The sequence below is a fragment of the Mesoplodon bidens genome (genome assembly GCF_964165515.1).
Source record: "Mesoplodon bidens genome assembly, chromosome: X".
NCBI lineage: Eukaryota > Metazoa > Chordata > Mammalia > Artiodactyla > Ziphiidae > Mesoplodon > Mesoplodon bidens.
The window spans coordinates 24,385,457-24,408,641 of NC_138163.1; the positions used below are offsets into that span (position 1 = coordinate 24,385,457).

The 23,185-nt window shown below is 45.0% G+C and overlaps 1 protein-coding gene across 1 annotated transcript in view; it reads right to left on the reverse strand.

Annotated features, from left to right (window-relative positions):
- ZNF75D (zinc finger protein 75D) overlaps positions 1-21,238 on the reverse strand; it is a 35,996-nt gene extending 14,758 nt beyond the window's left edge. The window contains exons 1-5 of the mRNA XM_081221567.1: positions 20,973-21,238; positions 18,947-19,473; positions 16,039-16,165; positions 5,928-10,586; positions 4,763-4,889 (exon numbers count right to left, since the gene is read on the reverse strand). Coding sequence (XP_081077693.1) covers positions 9,898-10,586; positions 16,039-16,165; positions 18,947-19,393 — 1,263 coding nt within the window. The 5' untranslated portion in view covers positions 19,394-19,473; positions 20,973-21,238 and the 3' untranslated portion in view covers positions 4,763-4,889; positions 5,928-9,897. The remainder of the gene's footprint in view (positions 1-4,762; positions 4,890-5,927; positions 10,587-16,038; positions 16,166-18,946; positions 19,474-20,972) is intronic.
- Between the last annotated feature and the right edge of the window lie 1,947 nt (positions 21,239-23,185).

Genomic DNA, 23,185 nt, shown 5'->3' on the forward strand with positions numbered 1-23,185 from the left:
AGTTATAAATTGGGATTAATACAATGTCTCTCGATAGGGGCCTGTCTGAATGAGTCACGGTGAGTTCATTCCATGGACTACACTGCAGCCATTGAAAACAAGGTGGTTGATTTCTGTGCACTAATATGCACAGTCTGATTTCTTAGACTGAAAGCACGGAGTTCTGATTAAGATAAGGTCCACTACATTAATCTAGACAGAAAATAGAGTGAAAGCCTGAATTAAAATGGTGCTACAGCAGATGAAGAGGGAAAAGAGATAAGGAAAAAATAAGGAAGCAGAATCCATAGGATCTGGTGATTGATAACATAATACTTCGCTTCCCCCCACATAATGACACCACAGTAACAGGCTCTAGTATAATAACAGGGGATTATTATACTGTTACACTGCAGTGGAAAAGGCTGGAAGGTCCAGACTCTAAGAAGGAGTTTTTAGGGACAACCAAGCCAACAAGGGAGATAAAAATAAGGATGCTAGAGAAAATTGATGCATCTGACACTTACAGCTAGAGCAAGCACTAAACAAAGCCCAACTCCTAGGCAGATTAACATAAAACCTCACTCTAAAGGCCTATTTACCTTAGTTCCTGTTATCTAATATATCATTACAGCTTTCAACAAAGAATTACAATCCATGTTAGAAGGAAATAATATTCAGAGTCTGAAGAGACAAAGCAAACATCAGAACAACATTCAGATATGGCACAGAGTTTAGAATGGTCAAACAGGGAATTAAAAATGGCTATGATTAATATGTTAAGGGCTATAATGGAAAAAAATAAACAGGCAAGAATAGATAGGTAGAATACAGAGAAGTGACATCAACGAAAGTAGTACAGTGGGGAATTTGAAGGGCCTGTCCTTCCACAGAAACACCAAAATGAGCAAACACTGTCAGAACTAACTTGGTCAGACTCTAGGAAATAAAGGTTTGAAGCAACCAAATGAATGCTGAATCAACAAAAAGAAGCCTTCAACAGGAGGGCTTTGTGGTGTTTTAACTGAGCCTTGCCCCCTTCCCCTCCCCTCCATGGTGATAGTCTTGAAGACAGTAGCCCTCATTCCTGATGTAGGTATCTTGTTCTGGAGGAACAGAGTAGACCTTGTTCACAAGGAATTGTATTTGTCTATTTTGACCTGTCTAGGGTTTCCCTGAGGACAGATACAAGGTGCAAGCTTTTTTTCACCCAACTCAGAACTCTCTCATGGTGACACAGTGGCTGTAAAAAGACAAAGATAAAGAGAGAATCTTGAAAGCAGCAAGAAAGAAGTGACTCATCAAGTAAAAGGAACCTTCAATAAGATTAGCAGTCAATTTCTCAGAAGAAACCATGGAGACCAGAAGGTAATGGGATAACATATTTAAAGTGCTGACAGAAAAAAAAATCTGTCAATCTCTCAACCAAGAATTCTATATCTGGCAAAACTGTGCTTCAAAATGGAAAGAGAAATTAAGACATCCCCATATTTTAAAAAAGCTGAGAAAAGTCATCGCTAGTAGACCTGCCCTAGAAGAAATGCTAAAGTTAATTCTTCCAGCTGAAATGAAAGGATACTAGGCAGTAAATGTAAGTCATATGAAGAAATAAAGAACAGTGGTAAAGATAACAATACAGGTAAATATAAAATCCACTTTTATCATATTTACGGTTTGTAATACCTCTGTTTCTCCTACATTATTTAAGATGCAAACACATAAAACAATACTTACAAATCTATGTTAATGAAAACAATAAGTAGAAATTTAACTTGTAATAATAACTACAAGAGTGGGGACTGAGCTGTATAGGAGCAAAGCTTTTGTATACTATTGAGACTAGGTTGTTATTAATTCAAACTAGATTGTTAAAAGTTTAATATGTCAAGTGTAGTCCCCAGGGTAAACACTTAGAAAATAACTTTTAAAAATACAGGGCTTGGGCTTCCCTGGTGGCGCAGTGGTTGAGAGTCCGCCTGCCGATGCAGGGGACGTGGGTTCGTGCCCCGGTCCAGGAAGATCCCACATGCCATTGAGCGGCTGGGCCCGTGAGCCATGGCCACTGAGCCTGTGCGTCCGGAGGCTGTGCTCTGCAACGGGAGAGGCCCCAACAGTGAGAGGCCCGCATACCACCAAAAAAAAAAAAAACAGGGCTTCCCTGGTGGCTCAGTGGTTAAGAATCTGCCTGCCAATGCAGGGGACACAGGTTTGAGCCCTGGTCCAGGAAGATCCCACAGGCCACAGAGCAACTAAGCCCGTGCATAACAACTACTGGGCCCACGCATGACAACTACTGAAGGCCGTGCGCCTAGAGCCTGTGCTCCGCAACAAGAGAAGCCACCACAGTGAGAAGCCCACACACCACAACGAAGAGTAGCCCTCGCTCGCTGCAACTAGAGAAAGCCCATGCACAGCAACGAAGACCCAACACAGCCAAAAATAAATAAATAAAAATAAATAAATTTATAAAAAAATAAAATAAAGCGCAGATTAAGATCACATTTAACCCTAAAGTGGTCAGACCCATATGTTCAGGGAGTTTCGATTGCTATGCAGCCTTGGGTCAGCCTCTGATAGAGTTACTAAGCTTCTAAGACAACCTCTGCCCTCAGGAGAAAGTACATGAGACAGGTTCTAAGGCAGAGGTTCTCAAAGTGGGGTTGCTGGCACATGAGCATTACGGGGGAACTTGCTGGAAATGCCAGTTTTCTGGCCCTACCCCCGGCTAACTGGAGTATAAACTCTGGGGGTGATGCCCAGCAATCAGTGTTTTAGCAAAATCTGGGTTTTAAATACTGTTCTAGTGGAAAGGACAGTCAGTATGGAGTGAGTTTGGGGCGGAGGTAGAAGGAGGAAGGGGGGATGCGATGTTGAAAGAAGGATTTGGACAGGCCAGGAGGCAACACTGGGGGCTAAACGCAAAGAATAATTGAAGACAGACTAACAGCCTGGTTCAGCAGCAACAATATTTGAGCTGGGAGAGAGGAGAGAGGGCTGGCGATCATGTGAAGCCACGTGATCTACTGAGCCAAAGCAGGGAGTGGGACTTAAACGATATGGGAACTGTTGAAAATTGAGTGGAAGAGTGACTTGGTGACCATGGTGCTGGAGGACAATTAATGAATATGTAGTACAGAAATGAGGAAGTGGGGGACTTCCCTGGCAGTCCAGTGGTTAACACTCCACACTTCCATTGCAGGGGGCACGGGTTCGATCCCTGGTCAGGGAGCTAAGATCCCACATGCCGCGTGGCACAGCCAAAAAAAAAAAAAAGAACAAGAAATGAGGAGCGGGTATTTGGAGGAGAGCCTGCCTCTCCAAGAACATGCCCCTCTTGTCCAGCTTTTCCTGTGACTCTCCCCCAAGTCCCAGACCCCTTCGGGCGTAAGATTGGGGATGATTATCTGGTCATAGCCTGTGTACAGGGACAAGAAGTACTTTTGAAGGACACAGTATCCCGTTAACAGGGAAGCCCTTTCTTAACGAGCTCAGGAGTGGAATCCCTGCCTGAGTGGTTATCCTGAAAGAATAGAGTTTGGAGCCCTCCTAGAACAGAACAGACCATCGCTAAAAAGGAATTCTTAGCCCCTGGGAGACAGCCGAGAGAGCACAATTTGAGAGTGATAACATTTCCTGAGATGCCACTGCCAGGAGGTGAAGGTACTGTGATGTGTAGAAAGAGGGACCTTAGTCTCCAGGCCTGGGGCTTGGGAGACTCTATTCCAATCCCCCCTCTGCCTCAAGGTCCTGGAAAGGAAACCCCCTAAGCTCCAGTTGCCTCTTCTGTAAAACCAGGGGCATGGTCTCCACGGCTTCTCCAAGGGCTCTTTCAGCCCTAATGCACTACAAAACTTGAGGGAGTCGGGGATACAGCTTTAAGTAACTGCAGCTGTAATTGTGTCTAAATGCTTGGGGGTCACGAAGACTTTTGATAACCCCAAAAAAGTACGGGCTAGCTTCTTGGACAATTGCCCACATACTCAAAACTTTGAAGGCCCTTTGAAGTCATCCATGGACCCCAGATGAGGAAGCCTTGCTTCCTAGGTTGGTCAAAGACCACTGAAGGAAAGATATTGATATATTGGGTTGGCCCAAAAGTTCGTTCGGGTTTTCCATAGGATGCTACGAAAAACCCGAACGAACTTTTTGGCCACCCCAATGTTTTTTGTCTGCTGATCTATCCCGTGGGTATGCCCAGCTCCCAGAGGGGCTGGAAAGGCTTTGGACCCCTTTGGCAGGGGAGGAGGAGAGTCTTTGCACAAGGACCATTAGCAGCCTGGTCCTGGGTAGGCCCATGTCCGCTGAGCCTGAAGACTTGAGAATTTTCTCCATTCTTGAGAATTTTCAGGAAGGTTTCACCCACTGTGTCAGGATCTGTGGGAGTGGGGACTGGACAAAGCAGAGTATAATCCATATAGACTGCCCTATGCTGCTGTATTTTTCTCAGCTTACATTCCCGCTTACCTGTTGTAGCAAGGATTTTAAAAGCAAACAATGTATAGAGTTGAGATGATTATTTTTCAGTCTTGGCAGGGGGTTACATTTATCCCTTTAGGTTTATTTCTCTCACACACAAAAATCTGCAGACAGCTTACGCCCATACTACCTCTACTCTATGTGAGATCCTGCACCAGCTCCAACAGGGGGAATGCCCCAAAAATAAGGCACTGACACTCCAGTGAATGGGGCACGAGGTGAAGAAGAAAACACAGAATAACACCCTTTAGGGAAGCTGAGAGCCTCCCCAAGGGACGCCTGGGGATGGCAGATATATGGGTACTACCTGAAGAGAGAATGTCCTCAGCCATGAGATCTGCTACCGAACTCGAGTTCCTCCGAGGTGTCTGCAGCCCTTGGGTCGGAGTCAGTTCCTTCTTGTCACCCCAAGTCGCACACGGCCATACCAGAGCCTAAGGAGGGACGAGGGAAATGTTTCTTGGTGTTTCCTGGCTCTTCCTCTCCACTTCCCCCCTAAATCCCAAGCCTGGAGCAGAGCTCCCTCCGGAAGCTGGCCTGGCCACCTCCCTCCCTCCTTCCCCCGGGTTGTCCAGATCTGAGGGTGAAGGGTGCTCACCACCACTCCTCTCACCTCGCCTCCCACCCTCTCCCCCTCATACGCTCATGATTGTTGACCCTCGGGAGGGCTTCCCTGACTCCCTGTCACTTTGTCCACAGCTGCGTCCCTTGCCTGGCACCACGATGGTAGTAAGAAGCAGGGGGCACAGAGGGAGGGAAGAGAGGTGAAGATGGCCACGGGAATGGAAGAGCTTAGAAGCGACTGTGTCCGGCTGCCGAGCCTGGGATAGACTTTGGCAGGGAGTCCCCTCCTTTACGTGACCGACAACCTAACATTTAATGATTTTCAAAGAACACAGAGAGAAGGTAGCAAGGAGAGCATTTAAATCTCCTGACAAAGATGAGACCATGATTCCTTTTTTCTTCTTCTCTCCCCCGCCCTGCCTGCCCGTTCTCAGTCACCGTGGCCGTTCCTCTGGGAACAGTGGGACAGTTTACACTCAATATTGGCAGTGGCCATGGCCGATGGAGCCAGACACTGAAGGAGAAAGAGGCCGCTGGGGTGGGGGAAGGGCTGGAAGGGACCCCCCACACACACACACAGGCTCTTGAGTAGCAGTCACCTCGCTGTTTTCTGGGAGGGAGAAGCTGAAGAGCCAGGCCCTGCACGCGGCTGGACACATCTGGCCTGGACACGTGGACACACCCTGGCGTCTTGGCCACAGCGGGCAGGGGCCCCCTGCTCCCCGACCCCTTGCCGCCCAACCTCAGGCATCACAAATGCAGACCGATCAGAGCGCAAGAGGACCACTGGCCTCTGCTCTCCCGGCTCCTTTCTCATCCTCTTTGTTCAGCCCATCTTTTCCCTGATGTCCCTCACTTGCTGAGGGCCGGAGCACAGGGGTGGGGATAGGAGCCCACACCCCTCACACCTGGCTCAGGTCAGCTTTCGTCTCCTCAGTGCCGTCTCCGCCTGTGGGATCTGAAGTTGGAGTGTTCTGCCTCTCCATTCTGTCCCGAGTGAATATCTGGCCTGAGTCTCCAGCCCCCGGGGCTTTTGTGTGATGTCTTCCTGTTGCGTCCTCAGAAGAGCATCAGAGTTCTCGTCTTTCAGCCACACGCTGGGGACGTGGCAGGTGAGTATGAAGCAGAATGACATCTCCCCTCCATTCCCTCCTGCCATTTCTTTCCTTAGTGCCCACGTCTCTCCTTTGTCTGAGATGATGAGGGCTGATGTGACTGGTCAGGATGCATGAGCAAGGAGCCCCTGCGAGGCTGTGGCAGAGGGTTGAAAGGGAAGAAGAGGTACTAATGAGTCAGCTAGGAGCCCCAACTTCTACATCCTGTGCCACAACAGCTGGGACAAAAATGTCCATTTTTCCTGGAGCCCCTGTGTTCAAAGGGTGGTGGAGTATCTGAACTTGGAACCAGGAATCCTCGATTCTTTTCCTGTTTCTGCCCATTCCCATCTAAAGGTCTTCCTGCCACTTGCCTTAAAAAAAAAACTTCTCTCTAAAATAGGACCCATGTTCCCTGCTTCTGACTTCTCCTGGGAAGGTCAGCATAGATGAGGACCTGGAAGATGAGCTCTAAAGCTAAAAGGCGTTGTAACTGGGGATGGCAGCGTTGGGAAAACAGAGTGCCCTTTTGCTGACCCGTTTTCAGGAGCTTTGCTGAATCTCATGAAGGGGCAGTAACTGCGGGCTCCATCCACGCGGTACTTCCTTCAACTTTTGAGTCCATCTCTTCTTTCTAAATGCTAAACAGGGAATTCCCTGGCGGTCCAGTTGTTAGGACTCCGTGCTTCCACTGCAGGGGGGTGCAGGTTCGATCCCTGGCCAGGGAATTAAGATCCTGCAAGCCACGTGTCGCGGCTAAAAAAAAAAAAAAGCTACACAAATAAATGTCCTTTGTGTGGCAGCATACCAGCTATCTAGGGTGCTACCAAACATGGATTCACACAGAGTGCGCCCTCTGCAGGAAGCTGAACTTCCCCTTAGTTCCAAGGGCACAATCCCAGAGAGATCTGGAAGGGATGGTGGGGAAGTCCTTCTCCAAGCCTTTTGCAGTATAATGGGCTCCTTTCCTTCCAGGTCACTTCCTCCTGTGAGATTAACTCTTTCATTCTTTTTAGTGGCCGTTCTACAGTCACCTCTCATGAGTTTGAGGATACACCTAATAGTGTAAATACTGTCCACAAAAATTCCACCCCTAGCCATCACTTGCCCTCCTTTTTCAAGCATCTCAAGTTGAAGGAATCTAATATATTGTGGTTGTTACACATTAGCAGTGTATCTAGCTGAATGGGGACATTAGCTTATTGTTTACCACTGACTAGAGAGGAGCATCTCTAGAAAGGAATGTCACACCAGAAGGCTACCCTTCTGACCATCATGAGCCAGCTTTAAAAACAGCTGGAGGGGCTTCCCTGGTGGTGCATTGGTTAAGAATCTGCCTGCCAATGCAGGGGACACGGGTTCGAGCCCCGATCCGGGGAGATCCCACATGCCTCGGAGCGGCTAGGCCCGTGCACCACAACTACTGAGGCTGCGCGTCTGGAGCCTGTGCTCCGCAACGGGAGAGGCCGCAGCAGTGAGAGACCCACGTACCGCGATGAAGAGTGGCCCCCACTCACCTCAACTGGAGAAAGCCCTCACACAGAAACGATCCAACACAGCCAAAAATAAATAAATAAATTTATAAAAAAAACAGCTGGAAATGATGGAAAACTCAGTAAGGATGCTTAAAAGCTGAATAAGTAGACAGAGTCGATTTTTTAAAACAACTAGATGAAAGATGTTCCAAATGTTTACAGACGATGAACATAGAATATTCCAAATGTTTATGGACCATCTTCTGTAACCAGTCAGTGTTAGGCATGCTCACCAGTCTCTTAATTCTCACAGCAGCTCTGATAGAAGGAATCACTATCTCCATTTTATAAACATGTAAGCAAGCTTAGAAAGGACTCTTCATGAAAAAATTATCTGGGGAATTCCCTGGTGGTCCAGTGTTTAAGACTCCGTGCTCTCACTGTTGGGGCCCAGGTTCCACCCCTGGTTGGGGAACTAAGATCCCGCACGCCATGCAGTATGGCCAAAAAAAAAAACAGAAAAAAAAGAAAAATTATCTGAAGACACCTATTCTAAAAAAGGGAACGTTGGTCATCTCTGGGTAATATGGAAACAATGGAATTTTGTCTGATGTTTAAACCTTGGGCTTCCCTGGTGGCACAGTGGTTGAGAGTGCACCTGCCGGTGGAGGGGACACGGGTTCGTGCCCCGGTCTGGGAAGATTCCACATGCTGTGGAGTGGCTGGGCCCGTGAGCCATGGCCGCTGGGCCTGCACATCCGGAGCCTGTGCTCCGCAAAGGGAGAGGCCACAACAGTGAGAGGCCCACGTACCACAAAACCCTTGACATCACATTGTCTTCTCAGGAGATACAGTTGTCTCTCCCACAGGGGATTGGTTCTAGGACCCCCTGCAGCTACCAAAATCTGAGGATGCTTAAGTCCCTTATGTAAAATGGCACAGTATTTACATATAACCTACACACATCTTCCCATATACTTTAAATCACCTCTAGATTACTTACAATACCTAGTACAATGTAAATGCTATGTACATAGTTGCCAGCATGCAGCGAATTCATGTTTTACCTTTCCTAAGTTTCTGGAATTTTTTTGATCCGTGGTTGGTTGAATCTGTGCACGTGGAACCTGTGGATATAGAGGGCCAACTGCGCATCCTGAGGCCAATGGGGAAGGAAGAAGAACCACCAACATGAACAAACCAGTTTCTGTCTGACCCGGCTCTCACAGAGCCATCACTCTAAGTCACAGGCCTCACCCTGCTCTGACTGGACACTCCCTCCTCACAACCAATGTTCACCGAGGCTACGAGGCCATGAGGCCACGTGGTTCTCCTTACCACTCTAGTAAATCAGTTTGCAAAATCTCCAGACCTTCCTGCAAAGCATCCATGTGTATGCGGCTGTGGCTGAACAGCCATAAAAATGGGCCTCCTGTTAGGTCCTGGAGCAGGGTAGCATCAACTTGAAAGCCTTCCAGTCCACACAGTGAAAGTCAAAAAAAGGCCATTCAACACCGCCCTCTGCCTTCTACAGATACCTGGATGAGGGTCCCGATTACCTCCTTCATCATTTCATTCTAAATACATCAGTGTTGAGAGGATCAGCAGGAAGAAAGATATCAAGTGCTTCCAGGGTCCCTAGGTCTGTGTTGGCATTCAGGCCTCTGCTTACTGCTTGGAATTCCTTGACAGAAAACACTGCAGCAGTAGTGGGTGCTCAGGAGAGAGGCAACTAGAATGGGGGTACTTCTCCCAGGGCAAACACTGAACCCTCTCTTCCTATTCCAGAATGAAGTTCCCTGAACCCTGGCTTGGTTGTTCATGTAGACAGAATAGTAGCCACAGAAACTGCCTCAAACTTAGTAATTCTCTCTGAGCTCCCTTCAGAGGACCTGAATACTCTTCTTTTCTGTCTCTCCTGAGAAAGAACGGGAGTAGGACTCATGGCCATCACATATTTGCTGAGCACCTGATACCTGAAGAATTTAGATCACGGAGGGTGGGGAAGCTGAGTAACCAGACAGATACAGATAGTTAGAAATAGATGGGTAACTTTAGATATATGAGAACTATTTCACTCTTTTATTTATAAAGAACGCATTATGGATCAGTCTTGTGTTAGGCACTGAGGATACAATGCTGAATAAAAGAGAGTTTAGATTCCTTTTTGTGAAACATAACATGTGCCCCTCCCAAATTTTGTTGATGATAGGTTCCTATCACTGGGTGCCTCATCATTTTGTATTCTTTTATCACCTCTAGGGTCAAGCTCTAGCTGCTGACTTTCCTCAGACTGGAGACAATGGACACTATTCCCTTCTCCTGTGGAGTTTCTGGTGTCTAAGAAGGCTTGACCGCCTGCTAAAATTTCTCCTGCATATGCTACAAGTATAAGGCTGCTCACCTGTGTGGGTTCTCTGGTGTTTAATAAGGTGGGAGTTCTGAATGAATCTTTTTCCACATTCATAACATTTAAAGGGTTTTTCTCCTGTGTGAATTCTTAGGTGGGTGTGTAGATTTGTGTTATGACTGAAGCTTTTCCCACACCATGAGCATCTATATGGTTTTATTCCTTGGTGTGCCAGTAAGTGCTTATTAAGATCTGAACTCCACCTAAACCTCTTATCACATTGTTGACATTTATAGGGTTTCTCTTCAGTGTGAATTCTCTGGTGCTTAATTAGGTCAGAGCTAACCCTGAAGCTTTTCCCACATTCCTGACATTTAAAAGGTTTCTCTCCTGCATGGCCTTTCCCATGAAGATCCATACGTTTTGGAAGCTCTTGTGTGCAAGTTGTAAGTTTCTTTCTTTTCTTCCCTGGAAAAGCTCGATGCCGTTTCCGTACCCTGTGTGTACCACCATGATTTTCTTTGCCCGTTGTTTTCTGGGCAACTTTCATTCTGGCCTTTCTTAATACTTTGCATCCTGATGCTTGTATTTCTAATGTAGAAAGAGATATAGGTTGGCCATTTCCAGTGTCATTTTTGAGCTTTAACCCTGTTGGAATAAACAGAAGAATCAGACATCTGATCCCAGAACAAGAAAACTATAGGAATGAAAAGAAAAATCAATGATGATAGCTTTTAAAAAAATACAAGAACAAGTGATTTCTGGTCCAATCTGGACAAAATGGCATAGACCCATTTCTCCCTGATCCTCCTTGCTAGGCACAACAACAAACCCATTCAAGAATGCAAGACACAATGAACAGAGAATTCTAAAAAGTGGCAAAAAGAAGGCAAAATGGTTTGGGACCCCAGAACTACAAGAGTAACACAGCAGGTGTCTTACATCCCCACACCCAAAAAAGAAGGCAAACCAGATCTAGTGTTTTCCAAACCTCAACCTAGCAACAGAAGGCTACCTGGATAGGCTTATTCCTTCCCAAATCTGAATGGGAAACCTTCTGACAACACTAGAACCCCAGTGAGGAGACACCAAATTAGGCATGCAGAACTAGCAAGAGGGACCTAGCCACAAGTGGCCGGGCCCAGGAAGCCTCTTCATCCCTACAGGTCAGAGATTCCCACTGAGAGACACTCTGGCCTAGGTAAGTATCTTCCTCACCATCAGGCAGCACCAGCGGGGACGCAAGGGAACCCTAGCAGTACCATATAAACCAAGGAGTCCAAAATAACACTATAAAGGCTCTGAAAATTAAACTGTCACTAGACACATACTCCACAAAAGTAGGAAAGAACCTATGTGCTAAATTAAAACAGAGTGACTGCCCATTAAAATAAAATATTTAAATAGGACCCAGACTCTCCTAACATAATAGACAAAATGATCAGGTTGCAATAAAGAAAATAACACATCACACCTAGAACCAAAACAAAACCCCACAGCTCGAGTGAGAAAAGGCAATCTGACAAAAATGGAATCAGACTAGAAATCAAAACCAGAAAGAAAACAGAAAAATCTAAAAATATATGGAAATGAAACAGTATACTTCTAAATAATCCATGATTCAAAGAGAAAGTCTCAAGGGTAATTTAAAAATACATAGTTAAATGAAAATGAAATTAAAATATATCAAAATATGTGGAATGGAGCTAAGGGAATGCTCAGAGGAAAATGTATAGCCCTAAATGCTTACAATAAAAAAGAGGAAAGTCCTCAAATAAATAATCTAAGTTACTAACTCAAGAAACTAGAAAAAAAGCAAAATAAAGTCTAAAAAAGTGGAAGAAAGGAATAATAAAGAGCACAGAAGAAATCACAATCAAACAAAAAGTTTATTCTTAAAGAAAATAAAATTGATAAACCTATATCAACACTGACAAAAATAAAAGGAGAGAAGACACAAACCATCAGTGTCAAGAAGGAAATTGCGTATATCTCTACACATTCTGCAGCAATTAAAAAGATAATAAGGGGCTTCCCTGGTGGCTCAGTGGTTGAGAGTCAACCTGCCGATGCAGAGGACACGGGTTCGTGCCCCAGTCCGGGAGGATCCCACATGCCGCGGAGTGGCTGGGCCCATGAGCCATGGCCACTGAGCCTGCGCATCCGGAGCCTGTGCTCCACAGCGGGAGAGGCCACAACAGTGAGAGAGGCCCACGTACCACACACACACAAAAAAAAGATAATAAGGGAATACTATAAACAACTTATGTTCATGAATTTTAAAAGTTAGGAAAAATGGGCCAATTTCTCAAAATCCACAAACTACCATAATTCAACCAATATGAAATAGATAATCTGAATAGCACTCTGACCATTAGAGAAATTGAATTCATAATTTAAAAGCTGCTAAAAAAGACATCTCCAGGTTCATATAGTGTTACTGGAGAATTCTACCAAATATTTATAGAATTAAGACCACTTTTACATAATCTCTTCCAGAAAAGAGAAGAGGAAGAAATACTACCCAAATCATTTTATAAGGCCAGTAATTACCCTGATAGCAAAATCATACAAAGACAGTACTAAAAAAGAAAACTACAGACTAACATCTCCCATGAACTTAAATACAACAGTCCTCAACAAAATACTGGCAAACTGAATGTAACAATAAGTAAGAATTATATACCATGATCAAGTAGGATTTACTGCAGGTATGCAAAGCTGGTTCAACATTTGAAATCAATCAACATAACCCACCTTATCAACAAGCTTTGAAAGATCATAATCCCATTAACTGACACAGAAAAGTATTTGACCATCCCCACATCCATTCACAATAAAAAACACTCAGAAAATAAGGAATTATATCGACTTGATAAGAGTATCAACAAAAAACCTGTACTAACATCATAGGTAATAGTGAAAGACTTAAACTTTTTATGATAAAATTGGGAATAAGGCAAGAAGTCGGCTCTCACCACTCTTATTTAGCAAAGCACCAGAAGTTGGCACTACTGCAACAAAGTAAGAAAAAGAAATAAAAGGCATTGCAGATCATGTGACTGTCTATGTGTAAAAATCCCAAGAAATCTACCAAAAAACTTCTTAGAACTAATAAGTCAGTTCAGTAGGGTCACAGGATAAAAGAACAAAACAAAATTAGTGGCTCACCTATACAAAAGCAATGAACATGCAGAAACCAAATTTAAAACAATATCATTTACAATTGCTCCAATGAAAATTAGCTTCTACATACACGTAACAAACATGCAGAAGATCTGTACACTGAAAATTACAAAAAGCTGCTGAAAGAAGTCAAAGAAGACCCGAATAAATAGACATACTGTGTTCATTGATTAGAAACATCCACATAGTAAAGATATCACTCCCCCTCAAATTAATATATAGGTTTAATGTAATTTCTAGCAAAATTCCAACAAAGTTTATTGTAAACATAGATAAGCTTATTCTAAAATGTACATGGAAAGGAACAGGCCCTAGAATAGCTAAAATAAAATTTTATCTTGACAAAAGAATAAAGTGGGAAGAATCACTCTACCTGATAGATATTAAGGCTTCCTAAATTGTATAGCTACTGTAATCAAGACAGTGCAATATTGGCAGAAGGATAGATACATAGCTCGATGGAACAAAATAGATGTACACAAATATGCCTAACTGATCTTTGACAAAAGTGCAAAAGCAATTCAGTGGAGGAAGGCCAGTCTCTTCAACAAACGAGGCTGAAGCAATTGGACCTCCATAGGCAAAAAAAATGAACTTCAACCTAAACTTCATACCTTATATAATAATCAACTCAATAAGAATCATGGACTTAAATGTAAAATTATAGAACTTTTAGGAATAACATAGAAAATTTTAGGGATCTATAGCTAGTCAGACTGCTAGCCTTGATAACAAAAATACAATCTGTAAAAGGAAAAAAAAATTGGTTATCACAATTCAAAACTTTTACTCTGTGGAAGCCCATGGGAAGAGGATAAAAAGAAAAATACACAGCCTTGGGGAAACTCCTTGCAAACCACATATCCAAGAAAGCACTAGAATCTAGAATCTATAAAGAACTCTCAAAACTCAACAGTTAAAAAACAACTTAATTAAAATATGGGTAAAAGCCATTTCACTGAAGATAACATAGGGATATCAAATAAGCACATGAAAAGCTACAAAACATCATTAGCTATTAGGGAAATGCAAATCCAAACCACAATGAGATAACACTACATACTTAGCAGAAAGGCAAAAAAAGTATTTTTTTTAAAATGGTGATACTAGTAAACAACGGCAAGAATGTGGAGAAACTGGATCACATCCATTGCTGACTGAGAATGTAAAATGGTACAGCCACTTTGAAAAACAGTTTGGCATTAAACATGTAATTACCATATGAACCAGCAATTGCACCCTTAAAGGCATTTATCCCAGAGAAACGAAAACTTATCTCTACACAAAATCCTGTACGTGAATGTTCACGGCAGCTTTATTCGCAATAGCCAAAAACTGAAGACAGCAAAAATACCCTTCGATGGGTGAATAGTTAAACAAATTGTGATATATCAATATCATGGAATGCTTCTCAGCAGTTCATCTCAACTACTGATACACGCAATAGCTAAGATGAATTTCCAGGGACTTATTCTGAATGAGAAAAGTTAATCCCTCAAAGCTACATACTGCATGACTCTATTCATGTAACATTTTTGAAATGGCAACATTTAAAAACTGTAGAACAGATCAGTGGTTGGCATAGGTTGATGATGGGGTGGGATGTGGGAGGGAACTGTGTGTGGTTATAGAAGGGCAACAGGAGGGCTCCTTGTGGTTATGTAACTGTCCAGTATCTTGAATGTGGTGAATACACAAACCTCCACATGTGATAAAACTTTATAGAACTAAATACACACACATACAAGGAAAAACGGAAACATGAATAAGGCCAGTGGACTATATCAGTATTAATATCCTGGTTGTGATATTATATACTTTTGCAAAAGTTATCATTGAGGGAAAATGGGTAAAGTGTACACGGGTTCTCTTTGTATTACATTTTAAATATGCATATGAATCTACAATTAACTCAATTAAAAGTTTAATTAAAAAAACACAGGAACAAAATCTTAAAAATGTTAAGCTCCTATAAAGGTTCCTATCAAGGAATCTTCTCCTCTTCCTATGTATACACTTACCTCAAGGAGACTCTCTAAGACTGTCCTTGAACTCTTGGGGACCTCGGGTCTATGGTTCTTGCCCTTGTGCTAAACAGATCGCTTTAAATTTAGGGTGCAACGATAATGTTCTGAGAATAAAACTCTGAGGTCATGGACTGCCATCTTAATTCCAGACTATTTTCAGGAAAAGTGAATGACTCTTTTATACTTTTACTTACTCCCAACATTTAAATGGGCAGAATCTTAGATTCCACATCTTCTTTATACTCTACTGTGGTTGTAGGTGGATATGCAATGGGAAGCGAAGACCTCAACCTGTAAGGAGGACAGATGGAAATGACGTAGAAGGGGCGGGGAGTCCAGTGGTATTCCAGCAGACCTGCTTGGAGATGAGGTGGCTTAGACCCGATGGTGAGAGCAGAAGAGGTTGAGATGTGGTTGTATTCAGCACCTTTTGTTAAAAACTTCTTTATCTTATATTGGAGTATAGTTGATTAACGGCATTGCAGGACCTATTTTGAAGACAGAGCTCAGGGCGCTTGCTGGCGGATCGGCTGGGGGGCATAACTAAAAGACCAGAATAAAGGATAACTGAGAGGTTTTGGGCCTGAGCAACTGGGTAAGTCGTGGTGCCCGCTACTGACATGGACAAGATATGGGAAGAGTGGGTGTGCAGGGCGGGGCAGGAGTATGAGAGATCAAGAACTCTACCTAGAATAAAGAAGTGAGATGTGTATTCATAAAAAGCTCTCCGGGTGGTCTGGATATGCCTTTCCTTTTCCCCACACCATCAAGCTGAGGACCAACCTGCCACTGGAACACTGGGACTTTCTCACAGGAGTTCCTTTTTCATGAACTGAGGATGGGACAGATTACCCAAGTTCTACACAAAGGAAAGGAAGAATCTTTACCTAGAGAGGTGACAGTCTCATAGTTGTCCTGCATTACATTATTGTAGAGGACCTTCTGAGCAGGGTCCAGTAGTTGCCATTCTTCCTCGGTAAAAAACAAGGCCACATCTTCAAATGTCAACAGACTCTAAAGAAGAGAATAAGTTGTAGTTCAGTACTTGCCACGACAGAAGCCGTCCTATCACTCATTCCAAATGACACGGGAGGCCAGTCACTGAAGACGTTAAGAGTATAATATTTAAGGGAAAAGAAGTGAGATGGCAGAAAGGGAAGACACCAAAGAGATCAGTACACAGCTTGGGAGGTGCCCAATGCCCACAGGGCCCAGCCTAGTTGCCTAGAGAACACCTGGGGCTAGGGCACCTCAGAGCACCTGCCGGGTCATGGGTAGCAGAGAAAAGCAGACACGGCCACGTTCAGGCTGCCTGGAAAAGCTGGAAAGTACAGCTCACCTGGGACTCAGGCAGGATGAGCTCAGATGCCATCTTCCAGCTTGGGGTGCTTTTCTGCTCAGAAAAGGCTAGAATCTGTTGAGCAGGCACAGTTGTGGGGGGAAAAAAGCCAGAAAAAAATTCTCTTTTCTATTTATGAATACCCTGAGCCAATTTCTACAATATAGGACTCCTTTGGTAAAGATGGCTCACCTTCGTGTGTGTGTGTGTGTGTGTGTGTGCGTGTGCGCGCGTGTGGTGTGCTGTGCTAGAAGTGGCCTTCTCCTTGCAAACAAGAACCAAATATCCACCACTCCGTAGAATCGGTTCCCAGTTGACTCTTTCCACAGATCTCATGAAATAAAAGGAAATCCATTATGTTTTTCCTCTCATAAAATAAATTGTTCGCTGAGCTGGGCAAGAATTAGAGGTGTTTGAAAATGAAAGCCTCAGGTCCTCCAGTGTACGGTAGGAAATGTGGGAGATTTATTACTTTTTTCCTGGTATACAATTCTCTTCCCATTCTGCCAATGACAGCCCATTTCCGATCCCAATTTCTCCTCTAACTTGTAAGGGTGACATGACCCCGCCTGTCCCTGCTCTATCTTCCTCTCTCCTCTCAGATTTCTAAGGAGCAAGGTCCACATTGTAAATAGCAGGGTTCTGTGGTTTGGATGTTTCTGTAACACAGAATGACGCTCACCTTCACCCACCACTGGCCTACTGTACTCCCACCAGAGAGACATCCTAAGTGCCAGCAGGATTGGGCAGCTGGAAAACTCCCGTGACATTCTAGCTGAACCAATTACTATCACAGCTCCCAGGAGAAGAGAATTATTATGAAGCTCCTCACCTCTTCCATATAAAGGCTGGGTTTCTTTATGAGTATTCTAGCCCAGCTGCTTCTTGCAGTACCCAGTATGTATTCCAACATTCTTTCTGGAACACACCCATTGGTTGGGGCTCTGCTGGCTTCCACTTAAAGCCTGGGGCCACTGCTGTTCCTCCCAAGAGCAATGCCTCCTTTCCCAGCTCATGGGCTGTGACCTAGAAATAATCCCCATCCTCATTAGCAAAGAACTTTTGGTTTTGGGGTGGTGGTGGAGGAACAAACAAGACTAGAGCCCAGGTTTGGGGAGTGTGTAATGTTAAAGGATGTCATTGTTTAAAATAAAGAGATACTGCACCATGGTTTCCTCACAAGGAACTATACATGTGATCTGGGAAGATTAGGATAAAACGAGAGAAGCTGTGACTGCTGCCGGCCTCCGCCCCTCCACAGACGGCCACAGTTCAGGCCACGAGTGGGGGTGGGGGGAGGCTGCCTGTCCTCTCGCTGCCTCCACTCTCTTGCTTTCTAGACTTGGATCCTTGACCTAGTGGATTTGTATCTTCTAGTCTTCTCCAAAAAAATAAGGACGCAAAGAAAAAAGGTTTTCCTGTCAGTCAGATTTTCCAATCCTCCCATGTCCAGGGAACGATTTCATGGAGAAAGGGGATGCAGCGGAGGGAAAAAAGGGGGAAGAATTGGGACTCTAACCTTCCTCCATATGCTTCAGTTGTAATAAGACGCCTGTGTTCCTCAAGGTGGACTCTCGAGGAAAGGAAGTGTGCTTCCATCTCCCAAGGACAGACCTTGGTTCCCCACTCACCAGCAAGGCCGAGCACTAAGGGAGGCCACAGGGCTCTTTCCTCCTGGCCCTGAGATGTGTGTTCCCACCACAGAGGGCACCGCCCCTCAGCACTTTCTCTCCACTTTTCTTGTTTCTTTTTTTCTTTTTCCTTTTTTTTTTTTTTTTGCAGTACGCGGGCCTCTCACCGTTGTGGCCTCTCCCATTGTGGAGCACAGGCTCCGGACGGGCAGGCTCAGAGGCCATGGCTCACGGACCCAGCCGCTCCACGGCATGTGGGATCCTCCCAGACCGGGGCACGAACCCGTGTCCCCTGGACTCTCAACCACTGCGCCACCTGGGAAGCCCCTCTCTCCACTTTTCTGTTGGCACTTTTCTTCTTTCCGTATCCGTTTCCCTTTTTTCTTTCTATCTCTTCTCTTCCTTTGCAGTCTCCCCAGAGATGTTTGATTTATACTTCGGTTGCTACCTTCTCTTGCCTTTGATCTCTAAGTGCTGTCCACGCTTTCAGGTTTTTTTCTCCTTCCCCAAGTCTTTCTTGCCTTTTATTTCTCTGTTGCTAAGTCCTGTCTCCTCGGCCATGCTAGCCCAGGCCGACCACCCTCAATTCACCCTGGCCCTGAAGAGGGCAAAATGTATTTCTTTTCTCGAAGGCCAGGAAAGACTCCCAGGAACTCTGAAACTTGGAGGCTGACTGTCGCTGCCAATCTGTGATTTCAGATCGCACTTAGCTGTTCTAAAGCAACAACAGAAGAGTGACCTAATCCATCCCATTCTCTAATTAGCAGCCCCCGTCCCGGACCTCTACCCTATTTCAGTGTACACGTAAGGAATCTTTCTGCTCACCTCATTACTTATTCCACCAGGTTCTTTCTGAAAACGGTCTACCAGGGCCACAGCCTCTTTGATGCTCTGTGGATGATACTTCTGCACCCAGTTCTGGATATCCCTGGGCAGAATGGTCAGGAACTGCTCTAGCACCAGCAATTCCAAGATCTGCTCTTTTGAGTGGATCTCTGGCCTCAGCCACTGATGGCATAATTCCTGCAGTTGGCTGACAGCCTCAAGCGGTCCAGGTGCTTCATGATAATAGAAGCTCCGGAAGTGCTGGCGAGCGCTCTCAGGACCAAGACTGTCCATCTGTGGGCTGGATTTCTTACTCTGACTGGAGCTCTCTTTCACAGACCCCTTAGTCCCCCACAAAGCCTCCACGTGTGGGTACGAGCATGCATTCACCTTCAGATGTCTCATCATCATTTGCTCTAGGAATAGTTTTACTCCTATGTGTGACATCCTCCTGGTGCCACCTTTGACAACTGAGGCCTTGTCAGGCTTGGTACAAAACCAATGAGTGGATCTTCTCCCCAAGGTCACTGAGGGAGGGCAGAAAAAAAAAGTACACGTCAAGAAGAAAGCCACATGACACATATTTACTTGCTATTTACAGTTATCAGAGAAGAAAGAACAGAAAAGTTCCTGTCCAGCCTCGCCTTTAAAATCAACTGCCACTCAGGATGACTCAAGACTACTTCTGGACCTGTTTTTCCCCTTTCCTTTGTTACCCAACTTTGAAACAAAGAACAGCTCAAGGAAGACAAAAGTCAGTTGATCACTTTTTCTTTTTTTTTTAAGGTTGATGGGTGAAAAAACTGGCACCCATTCACTAAAACGAGCTTTGATATTATCCAATACTTAATCTGTGTGCTTCCTGTCCCACCTTTACAAATGTGGCATATTTGACTTTCTCTAAATTGTAATAGATCACCCCAGTTTTTTGTCTTTAGTTAGGGGGAAAACAACTTCTCTGCCCCTTCATCCTATTATGGAGACTGATGCCTTTGCTTCATGGAACATCTGATATTCTCTTTTCCATCATATTAATATTGGAAAGGAAACTGAGGCGGCCAGATCAGAAAAGAAGTAATTAGAGAAAAAGTAACCTTATTCCTCTCAGCAAGCATCCCCCCACTAAGCAACCAGATGGCGTCAACATTGGTTTTTTTGGGAAGACTTATAAAGGGCACTGAGCGGCTTTGTACATGTGTCTGAAAATTTTTGCTTACTTTACTGGAAAAACTCACAGTTGGCTTTGCTTACAAGATATCTAAACGTCAAACTTTAAAAAAGGAAAGGAGAAACGGTGACGATTAAGGTTCTTCAGAGACAGTAAGGGTCCTTGTAAACGTAAGCCTTCTCTTGACTTTACACTTCCTCAGGGTCATAGAGATCTTTAAGCAAGGCTGAGGATGGCCTTGAGAGTCTGATTTTCTCGGAGGTGATCCAGCAGAAACAACAACAAAGTTCTTTCAAGGATGCCACCGGTATTCAAAGAAATAATTTGGCTGGTTCCTTGCTGCCTGTCCAGGCTCAGAAGGTACAGGGACACTTCCTGTTTTTGTCGGCCAAAACTAATGTCTTGGAAGCTGAAACGACCCTTTCTCCAGTGATACGCTCATAAACCAGCGGAAACGGGCAAGTTTCGCTGGGCTCATTGGTAGGTCTTACGCCCCATCCCCCATCTACACCTACATGGGGGCCCCGAAGGCTGGACCGACCGCGAGGGCGCCCGCGTGCACTCAGCACACCGGCAGCCTCTGAGCGTGCTTCAGAAGCAGCCCTGGGTTATATCTGCACACAGGGTACAAAGAGGTTGCTTCCGGAGGTTACATGTGGCTGTAGGAGACTGAGTGCCGGCCTCGCTGAGAACAGGTCCCGCCGGCTCTCGGGTCGAACGGCCGCCCGGCAGCGACGCCACCGCGAAAAGGAAAAGGCTGCGCGCCCGCACCCCCGCTCAGCCGCCACGCAGCTGGCGCGTGTGGCCGGCATCTCTCGGGGGCCCTCCTGACCAAACCCAGAAGGAAAATTAGATTACCTCCACCCAGCTCTGGCTTCCGTGGACGCCACTTCCCTCTTTCTGGGCTCGGCTATGAAGTCGCCACGCCTCCCGCCCCCGCGGGGAGGAAGGAGGGTCCGGGTTCCCGCGCTCCCGGGGGCGATGTCGGGAAAGCGCAAGGCCCCGCGAGCGGCGCGCCAAGACGCCGGGAGCGCGGGGGCCTTGGCAGGTCAGTCACCAGCCAGGTCCCTCTAGCGCCCCGAGACCACTTTCCGACTCACCATCTTGGGGTCGCGGGCTGTGGACTGGCCCCAACCGGAAAAGGAAGAATGCGTTTCCGGTGGCTCCGTGACAGCCACGCCCCCCTCCGTCTGGGGAGTCGCTGCGTAGCGAGTCCTGAATGGTCCTGCGGGTTCTTCCCATCCGGGGTTTAGCCCCGGGTGCAAAAAAAAGAGTTCTGGTCACCGAGTCTTGGGCCCGCGGGAGGCCTAGCGGTGCTCCGAAGGCGTCTCGTCGCCTGGGAACGATGTAGCCTGCTGACGCGCGACGCCGTGATCTCGGACCCCCGACTTGCGGAGTGGCGTCCAGATTACTCCTGCGTCGCGTTCTGGCAGTCGGTGGCCCTTTCTACCCGGAAGTTCGCCTGGTTAGGGCCACCAACCCCGAAAGTCATCCCTAGGCTCGTCTTAACTTAAGGGACTCCTTAAGTTAAGAGGCCTTTGGTCCTCCTGGTCAGACCCCTCGCTAGATCAGGAATAACAGTCCCTTATATTTTTAAAACCCTTGTCTGGTTCGCTGGCACGTCCTTCCCAGCTATTATTATTTTATTCTTGTTAGGTAGGTTTTAACCTTATGGTGTGGGTTCCATTTATATTTCTCCTTGACATATAAAAAAATTGAGATGTAGGACGCGATGTCCGCAGGGTCACTTGGATTACCGGTGGCAGATTTTAGACCAGTTTCGGTCTCCTGTTGTCATACCCCGTGTTTCTGCTACTACATTATGCTTCCCTGAAGGAGAGGAGCCTTGTTTCGTCTTATATCTTCTGTAATGTTTAGCATAGTCCTCTGGAGAAGGCCTCTTTCTAAGAACCCGAATATCTCGGGTTGTCAGTGTTTCCAAATTTTCAGTGTTTACCTAGTGTTGAGCCATTTGGACAGAAGTTATCCATATGAATCAAACAGGAGAAACTGTATGTAGCTCAGTTGTACAGTGGGGATGAAATTGACCTCTTTTGAAAATCAGTGTGAGAAACCACTCAGGCTAGGGGACCAGAGCTCTGCATGCCTGGGAGGAAAATAAACAAGGATCACCGGTCCACCTTTTTACATGCAAATGAAGATTACTCTCAGAAGATAAGGTCAATCCGTATTTGCAAAGTAAAGCTGCCCAGAGTGTGGGAGAGGACACTGCGTTATCTGTGATTATAAACCTAGTAAAGATGTTTGCTTCACCAGAGAATCATTTGCAGAATGATTCCTTCAAAGCTCTGTTCCTGAGGTCAGGCATTGTCAACCAAATGTTTTATGACAATGAAGGGGAAGTCAGAGCACTGTTGCTTCTGGACAATTCCCAGGCTTACCTTTCAGCTGAGTCACTAACCAATGAGGACGGTCGGGTAAAGGCATTTTCTTTTTCTTTTCTTTTTCCTTTTTATTTGAAATAGTAAGGTTTTTAAACCGTGTGGAGTTTAATATTAATCTGCCAGTTATCCCTTGTAATTGTCTTCAATAGAAATTATCTATAGATTATATAGTTAGCCATTTAGAATGAATATGGACATAAATATAATGATCTCTTATAACCTACTATGGCTTATATGCTTCAAAGAAAGATAAAATTCTTGAAAAGGACTAGAGACTCCAGGAAGACAAGTTGTAATTCACTTAAAACAAATTTCATTACATATTGTTAATATGGTTAGTGGTAAAAGCATACACTGAGTCATGTTTTCTTTTATAAAACTCTACAAAATTAAAGGTTTATAATTTAAGCCCATAACACCCGGATCGCATCCATAGTTATGTCTTGGCTAATATGTTTGAAACACTAAATAAAAAAGAGAAACTATGTAAAATCTAAAGGGCATTTTCTTTCCCTTAAACACTTCCACCTCGATTCACCCAAGGAATCAAGATGTGATCCTGGGCAGCAAACAACTTTATAGGTGGAAGCAACTTGAAGAAGATCTTGCAATTTTTGAATAAGGTCATGTGAGCAGGACAAAGAAGGAAAGGGAATTTCTAAAAAT